The 11,330-nt window shown below is 37.1% G+C and overlaps 1 protein-coding gene across 1 annotated transcript; it reads right to left on the bottom strand.

The window, feature by feature from the left end:
* Positions 1 to 2,987: 2,987 nt before the first annotated feature.
* nkx6.1 (NK6 homeobox 1) lies at positions 2,988 to 11,235 on the bottom strand. Its single transcript, XM_041811057.1, has 3 exons — positions 10,683 to 11,235; positions 5,381 to 5,553; positions 2,988 to 3,059 (listed from the first exon to the last, which is right to left on the bottom strand). Exons 1-3 carry the CDS (start codon positions 11,233 to 11,235, stop codon positions 2,988 to 2,990), a joined length of 798 nt encoding a protein of 265 aa, XP_041666991.1.
* Positions 11,236 to 11,330: the final 95 nt, after the last annotated feature.

Here is an 11,330-nt window from a genome sequence, read left to right as displayed (position 1 = left end):
AACTGTGTTAATGAGCAGACAGGAGTGTGTGGAAGAGTCCAGGTGTGTTTATTAAATAAAAGTGCATTAATCTCAGCAGTTAACTGATAAACTGTGTTAATGAGCAGACAGGAGTGTGTAGAAGAGTCCAGGTGTGTTTATTAAATAAAAGTGCGTTAATCTCAGCAGTTAACTGATTAACTGTGTTAATGAGCAGACAGGAGTGTGTAGAAGAGTCCAGGTGTGTTTATTAAATAAAAGTGCATTAATCTCAGCAGTTAACTGATTAACTGTGTTAATGAGCAGACAGGAGTGTGTAGAAGAGTCCAGGTGTGTTTATTAAATAAAAGTGTGTTAATCTCAGCAGTTAACTGATTAACTGTGTTAATGAGCAGACAGGAGTGTGTAGAAGAGTCCAGGTGTGTTTATTAAATAAAAGTGCATTAATCTCAGCAGTTAACTGATTAACTGTGTTAATGAGCAGACAGGAGTGTGTAGAAGAGTCCAGGTGTGTTTATTATATAAAAGTGTTAATCTCAGCAGTTAACTGATTAACTGTGTTAATGAGCAGACAGGAGTGTGTAGAAGAGTCCAGGTGTGTTTATTAAATAAAAGTGCATTAATCTCAGCAGTTAACTGATTAACTGTGTTAATGAGCAGACAGGAGTGTGTAGAAGAGTCCAGGTGTGTTTATTAAATAAAAGTGTGTTAATCTCAGCAGTTAACTGATTAACTGTGTTAATGAGCAGACAGGAGTGTGTGGAAGAGTCCAGGTGTGTTTATTAAATAAAAGTGCATTAATCTCAGCAGTTAACTGATAAACTGTGTTAATGAGCAGACAGGAGTGTGTAGAAGAGTCCAGGTGTGTTTATTAAATAAAAGTGCGTTAATCTCAGCAGTTAACTGATTAACTGTGTTAATGAGCAGACAGGAGTGTGTAGAAGAGTCCAGGTGTGTTTATTAAATAAAAGTGCGTTAATCTCAGCAGTTAACTGATTAACTGTGTTAATGAGCAGACAGGAGTGTGTAGAAGAGTCCAGGTGTGTTTATTAAATAAAAGTGCGTTAATCTCAGCAGTTAACTGATTAACTGTGTTAATGAGCAGACAGGAGTGTGTAGAAGAGTCCAGGTGAGTTTATTAAATAAAAGTGTGTTAATCTCAGCAGTTAACTAATTAACTGTGTTAATGAGCAGACAGGAGTGTGTAGAAGAGTCCAGGTGTGTTTATTAAATAAAAGTGCGTTAATCTCAGCAGTTAACTGATTAACTGTGTTAATGAGCAGACAGGAGTGTGTAGAAGAGTCCAGGTGTGTTTATTAAATAAAAGTGCGTTAATCTCAGCAGTTAACTGATTAACTGTGTTAATGAGCAGACAGGAGTGTGTAGAAGAGTCCAGGTGTGTTTATTAAATAAAAGTGTGTTAATCTCAGCAGTTAACTGATTAACTGTGTTAATGAGCAGACAGGAGTGTGTAGAAGAGTCCAGGTGTGTTTATTAAATAAAAGTGCATTAATCTCAGCAGTTAACTGATTAACTGTGTTAATGAGCAGACAGGAGTGTGTAGAAGAGTCCAGGTGTGTTTATTAAATAAAAGTGCATTAATCTCAGCAGTTAACTAATTAACTGTGTTAATGAGCAGACAGGAGTGTGTAGAAGAGTCCAGGTGTGTTTATTAAATAAAAGTGCGTTAATCTCAGCAGTTAACTGATTAACTGTGTTAATGAGCAGACAGGAGTGTGTAGAAGAGTCCAGGTGTGTTTATTAAATAAAAGTGCGTTAATCTCAGCAGTTAACTGATTAACTGTGTTAATGAGCAGACAGGAGTGTGTAGAAGAGTCCAGGTGTGTTTATTAAATAAAAGTGCATTAATCTCAGCAGTTAACTAATTAACTGTGTTAATGAGCAGACAGGAGTGTGTAGAAGAGTCCAGGTGTGTTTATTAAATAAAAGTGCGTTAATCTCAGCAGTTAACTGATTAACTGTGTTAATGAGCAGACAGGAGTGTGTAGAAGAGTCCAGGTGTGTTTATTAAATAAAAGTGCGTTAATCTCAGCAGTTAACTGATTAACTGTGTTAATGAGCAGACAGGAGTGTGTAGAAGAGTCCAGGTGTGTTTATTAAATAAAAGTGCATTAATCTCAGCAGTTAACTGATTAACTGTGTTAATGAGCAGACAGGAGTGTGTAGAAGAGTCCAGGTGTGTTTATTAAATAAAAGTGCGTTAATCTCAGCAGTTAACTGATTAACTGTGTTAATGAGCAGACAGGAGTGTGTAGAAGAGTCCAGGTGTGTTTATTAAATAAAAGTGTGTTAATCTCAGCAGTTAACTGATTAACTGTGTTAATGAGCAGACAGGAGTGTGTAGAAGAGTCCAGGTGTGTTTATTAAATAAAAGTGCATTAATCTCAGCAGTTAACTGATTAACTGTGTTAATGAGCAGACAGGAGTGTGTAGAAGAGTCCAGGTGTGTTTATTAAATAAAAGTGCATTAATCTCAGCAGTTAACTAATTAACTGTGTTAATGAGACAGAGTGTGTAGAAGAGTCCAGGTGTGTTTATTAAATAAAAGTGCGTTAATCTCTGACTTAACTGTGTTAATGAGCAGACAGGAGTGTGTAGAAGAGTCAGGTGTGTTTATTAAATAAAAGTCGTCAATCAGAAGAGTCCAGTGTTTATTAAATAAAAGTGCATTAATCTCAGCAGTTAACTAATTCAGTCCAGGTGTGTTTATTAAATAAAAGTGGTCAGAACTCCAGGTGTGTTTATTACAAAATAGTGCCTCAGCGGTTAACTGATTAAATGAGGACAGAGAGAGGTGAGCACAATAATAAGTCATAGACACGGCCATTAGAGCCAGCTGATAATAATTCATTACAGAGGGCAAAATTGATCTGAGGTTAATCAGAGGATCAGAAAGAGGGGGATGATGGAGCAGAGAAAACTGAGTGGAGCCCGAGATCAGATATTTATTAACATTTATTAATATTTCAGCAGCTCATTCTATTCACTCAGAGAGGAAGATCTTCTGCTGCTCTTCTTCTGGTCTCCAGAGCTTCAGCCTCAGGGTTCTGGAACCACACCTGAGGACAGAGCACGCGCGTGAGCACACACCTGGGCACGAGACACGGCCAGAGCCACCGTAGAGGGTCAAAATTCATCAGAGGGCAAAATTGATCCGAGGTTAATCAGAGGAAGAAAGAGGGGGATGATGGGAAAAAAAGGCCTAAAAACTGAGTGGAGCACGAGATCAGATATTTATTAACATTATATTAATATTTAAACACGAGCTCATTTATTCACTCAGAGAGGAAGATTTCTGCTGCAAAATAAAAACATTTAAATATGGAATAAATCAGAGAAACTTCAGCCTCAGACCGGAAATATCAACTCTGAAAAAAACAAAATAAAAACAAAATAAAACAAAAAAATAGAAACAAAATAAAAACAAAATAAAAACAAAATAAAACAAAAAAATAGAAACAAAATAAAAACAAAATAAAAACAAAATAAAAACAAAATAAAAACATGGCACGATTGTGATTTCTACAGAAATATCAGGATGTAAAAACAGCAGCAGAGAGGTCAATAATAATAATAATAATAATAATAATAATAATAATAATAATAATAATAATAGTAATAATAATAATAAAATCAAAGATCAGAAATAAGAATATGATCTGTTTCTACAGAGAAAATCTGCTGATTATTTACATTATTATTTAAACAATCATTTTAATAATTATTTAATTTATTAATCATGGTCATTTATCTCTCAGAGAGCTGTCTTCTTCTTCTTCTTCTTCTTCTTCTTCTTCTTCTGTTTTAATGTTTTTTATTTTCTTACTTTTTATTTATTTCAGTGATGAAGCGAGTTAGAAATAAAAATGTTTTATTGGTAATATTAAATTAAAATAATGTTTTTATTATTTCTGTAATAGTTTCAGAGATTTTATCATCAGAATTGAAGCGTTTTATGGACAGAGCTCAGATTTAACACCTTTAGACTCTTCTAAATAAACCTGCAGAAATATTTCACAAATCCTGGGACGACCACATTCTCTGGATAATTTTAGACAGAAATGAGAAAAACAAACGAAGCAGAAATCCACATCATGCTTCTGTAAATGACATAATAATAAATAATAATTATATAATGATAATAATAATAATAATAATAATAATAATTTAATAGTAATAATAATTATAATAAATGAATACAGACATGAACTGATCTTAATTTAAAAGTACTGAATCAAATCAAACACGTTTCTGTCATAGAAGTCAGGGCTGTGTTGACGGTAGAATTATAAATCTAAATCTGATTTTTCTCTGCAGAAACAAAAGTTTTAAAATGCTCAGAGAGTTCTAGAGATTTATGCCGAAACATCCAGAGTTAAAGCTGATTTATGGACAATTTTAAACTAAAATATGAAAAATACACAAAAATGAAATCCATGAATTAAAGAGAATTCCAGCAAAGTATTTTAAAATAAATCCTGTTTTGGGCTGAGTGAAAAAAGTGAAACATTACTGTAATGTCTTTATCACTGCTGCAACAACAAAAAGATTTTAGGTCTGAGAGAATAAAGTTTGGCTGATTTTGCTCTCAAATTTCTGCAGGATGACAGAAATAGTTAAATTTATTTTTATTCTGCAGAAATAGAAGCTGAAATGCACGAATACTGACACAGTGATGGATCCTTATCTTAAATAAATAAATAAAGTAATAATAATAATAATAATGTAATAATTTAATAATAATAATCATTTTATAATAATAAAATAATAATGATAATAATTTGATAATAATAATGATAATATTATAATAATTTAATAATAATAATAATAATAATAATAATAATAATACCAAATTTAATAATAATAATAATCATCATTAAAGATGAATTGTGGAGCTAAAATTCAGGAGAAGTGAAGCGTTTGAGGGTGAAGCTGTACTTCTGTGCGGATAAATCCATAAAAATATTAAATCTTATAAAAACTGAAGATTTAAAATCGCAGTCAGTGATAACGGTGTTTCTGTTGTTTTTGTTCTTTAACTCCTGCAGGATGACTAAAAATAAATAAATAAATAATAATGGCAAAGCTCTGATGATAAATCTGATCATTGAAGAGGATTTTTGACTCATTCAGGAAACAAATAAAAGAAGCAAAACTGTTCAAAAATCTGCTAGAAAGATTTTATCCTACAGAACATGAATTCTTAAAGCGTATTTTTACTCCTCACTGAAGAAGAAGGCGCTCGCTGCCGTCCGTTACCATGGAAACTGACTTAAATGTTGAAACTCTTCTCATAAATGAACCTTTAGGATTCTCTGCAGATCCAGATGTCTGAACTGAGCATGCTCAGAGAGCTTGTGTCACGGGGTCCCGGTCTCACCTTGACCTGGCTCTCGGTCATGCCCAGGCTGTAGGCCAGCCTCGCCCGCTCCGGTCCCGCCAGGTACTTGGTCTGCTCGAAGGTTTTCTCCAGGGCGAAGATCTGCTGGCCGGAGAAGGTGGGCCGGGTGTGTTTGCGTTTGCCGTCTTTGTCCAGCAGCACCGAGCTCTGGTCTGAAACAAGGGGGACAGGGGGGCACGGGTTAGACCGGACCAGGACCAGGTCTTCATCCTGACCCTGTATGTTTATTTCCTCCACACGCTGATAAACAGAGGGAAACAGCTCTGACCTCTGACCTGGCTGAATAAAGGTTAAAAACATGCAGGAAGAACTAACTGGGCAAAGTGGGGGTCCTAGCCCCTTCAGGGGCCATCATGGGGCCCTTGGGGGGTCCTGGAGACAGGAGCCAATCCCATCTGTCATCAGGTGAGAGGCGGAGCTACACCCAGCAATGACTGCAACAACCAGACACACTCACATCTACGGGCAATTTAGACTCAGTCCTGTTTTTAACTTTTAGACCACGCCCCCTTCTCCTGTGTAAACACAGCTACAGGTGTAGTGGTGGAGTCTGCTACCGTGTAATGTGATGACCCTGATCCGTCAGAGCGGGACGTTTCTACAGGACCAGCAGCAGACCATGGTCTAAACCTGCCTGATGAAGACCAGGGCCTGGTCTGGAGTGCTCCTCCTTCTGAGGGTCCATGTAGTACAAGGCCTCATCCTACCCCTCTATTCAACAGGAAGCAGGACACCCTAACACCAAACGTGACAACACGGGGGGTCGGACTAAGTGGGGGACTGGGTCTGAGCCCTCAAGTCACCAAGAATCGATCCTCCAGCAGGTTTCTGGACTGTAGGAGTCCTGAAGAGACCTGGAGAGCACACAAGCTCCACACAGGACCAGAACTCAGACCAGGGACCTTCCTGCTTCTCTCTTTTCTATTTCATTTTGTTTTATTTTACTTTATTTTATTTTATTTTATTTTATTTTATTTTACTTTATTTGATTTGATTTGATTTGATTTTACTTTATTTTATCTTATTTTATTTTACTTTATTAATTTTATTTTTTTACTTTATTTTATTTTATTTTGTTTTACTTTCTTTTATTTTATCTTATTTTATCTTATTTTATTTTACTTTATATAATTTTTATTTTATTTTATTTTATTTTATGTTATTTTACTTTATTTTCAGTTTTTACTGAGCTTTCACAAAAATAAAAATAAAGCTGCAGAGAGAACAGCGCTGGATTCACATCTAAAACGTTTGTTTTATTCCCCTGTGTCTGTATATACATATATATGTATAAATAAATATATATTTATATTTATCTCTATTTCTGCTATCGCTGCAGGAGTTAGTGTGCAGTAATGATCAGACGGGACGTCCTGTAGTCTGCAGCTCCAGTCTAATCCATGAATGCGGTCCTGACTCTGCAGGTTTTCAGTGAAAATCAGAGAATAAAGAGAGTTCAGGAGTTTTATCTACTCTGAACATTTAAATGTTAAAACATAAAAACAGATTTTACAGCGCTGCTTTAAAATGATTTCCTGAAATTAAAAGTTTTTCATGACTGAATCCAAAGCTTCCTCTCCAAAGGTCAGAGGTCAGAGGTCTCTGCAGACGTTTCTGTGATCACTGTCAGGGTTACAGACTCAGAGCTGGGATTATTACAGTCAGATTATTCTGCAGCACTAACACACACACATGCATTTATAAATATGCACACACACACAGGAGGAGTGTGTCAGTCTCTCTGGTAATAAACAGACTTTTTTCCTCTCTAGGTCTGCTCTGGTTCCTCCTGTGAGGCGTCAGCGTTAACCACTGCTCCACCGTGCAGCAGGAGAGGATATGATCTAATCCTGAACCAGCTGTGACATGACCGACAGGATGATAAAACATGAAACCAGAAGTCTGTGCAGGTTCTGGTTCATCCAGTCAGAGTCCCCCAGAGCTGGACCTTAAAGAGGAACCTGGATCTGGTCTAAGGACGTCTCAGACCATAGAGGGAAGATCTAAACCAGGACCAGGTCCAGCTAGCATCCCATCATTAAATCACAGAAGAAGACTCTAATAAAGCTAAAAACACACGAGCACTGATTTAAAGGTCTGGGGTCTGTGAGGCTGCTGGAGGTCTCTGCAGACCTGCAGCAGGTTTACCCTGGACTACATGATGATATTCATAATGAAATATAAATGCAGGGTGTGACAGAGGGCGTATGTTTACACTCTAAATATAAAAGACATCGCTGCAATTTAATCTGAGAATAAATCTCAGTCACTGACTCTTCACTAGTCTGGATTAAAACATTTAGATCTGATTACAAAAGACACCAACTCATCAATAACGGGGGTTTATTTTGATTATATTTATGTAAAATAATATAAAGATATGAACTTTATTTTTTATATTTGTAACAGATAATTATTGGTGTTTCTGTCTGCAGAGCCTCTTTCTAACTCTGAATCCTCCGAGGCCTGTTCAACAGTCTGCATGATTATTTATTCATAAATCTGCATTAAAAAACATCACTGATAGATTTACCCTCCTGGATGTCCGTCTCATTCAGACAGATAATTATTATAGTAAAAATGATAATAATAATAATAATAATAATAATAATGATAATAATAATGATAATAATAATAATGATAATAATAATGATAATAATGATAATAATAATAATGATAATAATGATAATAATAATAATGATAATAATGATAATAATAATAATAATGATAACAGTAATAATAATGATATGATAACAATAATAATAATGAAGCAGGAGTCGGTGCAGTGAAGGACCTCCATCTTGTGTTTGATTTCAGCGATCAATAACCTCAGAGTGATCGATCAGAACTGAAAATAAAAATAATCCAGTTTCAAACGTTCAGATTGTGACACTCCAGAGATCTGGATTCAAACTGAATTTAATGAAAAAATCTGTATGGACGTTTTAGACTTTTTAAAGGGACCATCAAAAACGGATCCACGGCCCACTTTAGGGTCCTGACCCACTGATTGAGAACGTCTAAATGAGGCCGTGATGCCTGACTTCACTTTAAAGAGTCTGAGGAGCTGCTGCTCTTCTATTTCAGACTGTACGGTAATTTAGGCAGATTTAGGAGTGGGCGGAGCTTAGAGGTAAAGAGTTCATGAGAGGGTTATTTAAGTTTATCATTTTATTTCTGAGTCATTTCCCTGGACTCTGACCGGAACATCAAAGGGTTCAGATTCAAACAGACCGGACCATTAAAGGGTTCAGATTCAAACAGACCGGACCATTAAAGGGTTCAGATTCAAACCTAAATGTGGAGAGCTGCCTGAGTCCAGCTGTAGATCGAGAGTTTTAGCTCCACCAACCCCAGAATGAGCTGTTACTGTCAGCTCCGAGCGAAGCTTTAATCCAGATTTAGAGCATTTCAACTCTGACCTCAGCAGCTCTCTGCTCCGCTCTGTTTATTTCTACATTAATTTAATTTAACCCCTAAAAGCCTGTTGTATCATATTTGATACACACTTTTATGATACCTCTGTGTAATCAATATTATCGATAAATGACTAAAAAAAAACTCCTGAATACAATCTGATAAATGATAAAAATACCCTCAGGTGGATTATCAGTTACCAAAAAACACCTACTGAAGAAAATGAGATACAAGAAGTATATATATATATATATACATATATATATATATATATATATACATATATATACATATACATATGTGTGTGTGTTTTAAATTTTATGGAAATGTGGATTTTTTCTTTTGGATTCAGTAGAAAGTGAAATAAACACTTCAGTTCCAAGAAATGAGAATTTTCTGGCTATAATTTGTGTTTCCAGGCTTTATCATCTGAACCCCTTCAGAGCTTATTATGGGATGTTTGACTGAAGCAGCGGTCCAGCATCAACTCTAAAACAGAATTATCAGATTAGATTATAATCCAGAGAATTACAGAAATACGAACAATAGGCTACCACGAAGACTCTAATAATAATAATGACAATTACTATCATTATTATCATTATTATTATTATTATTATTGTTATTATTATTATTATTATTATTGTTATTGTTATTATTATTATTATTATTATTATTATTATTATTATTATTGTTATTGTTATTATTATTATTATTATTATTATTATTATTATTATTGTTGTTATTATTATTGTTATGTTTTTTTCTCGACGTAATTTAACGGTTTCGGCCTTTAACGGTTTTCTGTCGTTCCGTTATTTTTAAAGTTGTTGCAGTGATTTCAGCAGTAAAGGCGGGAGCCAGCCTCACAGTTTTCTTATTTTTGTTGTTAACAGACCGATCTTTGTGGTCTGGATCTTCTACATTTGTGTTTGCATCCAGCAGTCATCGAAATCTTTATTTTTCAGGTACTTTGCCGTACCTCAGCTTTTATGGTGACTGAGTCTGTTTGGATTATTGAGTCTGTTTCTGAATGTGTAGTTTGAATGTTCATGTGCAGTTTCGTTGTATTTATGCAATGACAATAAAGGTTTCTATTCTTTTCTATTCTTTTCTATTTTCAGCTTCCGTTTATTCACAAAATCAAAACGTATCAAAAATAATCGATCCTGATTATTGGTAAAGCTCCTCTGTCAGACTTGGATTCTGCTGTTGATGTAAAAGCTTCATTTACTTGAATAAATCTGAATCTGTGATTTTATTTCTAACGGAAGCAGAAAAAAAAGCTGGAATGTTGGGACTAAAGATGGAAAAGCGGAGGAAGCAGCTCTGTCCGATCAAGAAATCAAAAAACACGACAAAATAAAATATTTACGGTAAAAACCGAGTTATTTTATATTCTTATTACCTGGAGTGTTCTCCACAGTCTCCATATCTTTATACTTTTCTACACCACTTCATACAGAAATATTGGTTTTAAATGTTGGAAGAATTTGAAAAATTAAAGGAACTTTAAAAAGAACGTTTTCCTTTAAAACTGAGCTGAAGACGTAACCGATATTTTTATGCAATTTAAACAAAAGTAAAGGCCTGATTACCGGAAACTAGAACCAATAATTATTCAATAATGATTTTAGTTAATTTATTTTAATTTTTAAAGCCTCTCTGGTTTTTATTAAACGATTTTTCTGACTTTATTTGCCGTTTTCGGCCCTTCGGAGTAAAACCAGAAACTTACATTTTTAAATGATCCTAAATCTTCCCGCGCTCTCGCAGATGTTTATTTCAGATAAATATGAATTTATTTGAATTATTTAAGAAGGTTCTGGACTGTCCCCCCTCCCTCCGTCCCGCACACACTCACGCGGCGAGCACGCGAACCGCGCGTCCCTCCACGTCGGGCTCTGCATCACTCCGGGCCAGAAGAGTCCGGGAGTCCTCCCGGGAAGCTCCGTCAGGGGCTTCGGGTACCGGGCCACGGCCACGGCGGCCCCGGGCCCGAAGTAGAGTCCCGGCGGAGGCGGCGGGCTGAGACTGCTGAAGCGGGGAAGGCTGGACAGGAGCCCCGCGGGGGACGAGGCGGCGGCGGCGGCGGCGACCACCGAGGCTGCGGCCGAGGAGGCGGCGGAGGGCCGGCTCAGGATGTCGTTAATCCCGTGGGGGGTGGCGGAGGAGCTCTGCTGGGGGGACGACAGCCCCACGGAGCTCTTTATGCCCGGGGACGAGGCCGCCATGCCGCCCGGGTTCGGAGAGGTGGTGGCCGGGGAGGTGGAGGAGGCGTGACCCGGGGAGGAGAGCGGGTAGGCCGGGTACAGAGGGGTCTTCATCTCCGTCATGGTGTGCAGGGCCGCTAAGGGAGGGGGGCTGAGGAGGAAGGCGCTCTGTCGGGACCCGTCCATCTGGCCCACCGCTAACATCCCAGACCGGAGAGGATGGGGTCTGACAGAGTCTCTGGGGGGGTCGGAGAGGGACCGGCTCTCTTCGAGGGTCTCTGCGGGTCAGACCGAGTCTT

The sequence above is a fragment of the Cheilinus undulatus genome, linkage group 17 (assembly GCF_018320785.1).
Source record: "Cheilinus undulatus linkage group 17, ASM1832078v1, whole genome shotgun sequence".
Taxonomy (NCBI): domain Eukaryota; kingdom Metazoa; phylum Chordata; class Actinopteri; order Labriformes; family Labridae; genus Cheilinus; species Cheilinus undulatus.
The sequence above is the reverse complement of the archived record's forward strand: the minus strand, read 5'-3'. Positions and strand labels throughout refer to the sequence as shown.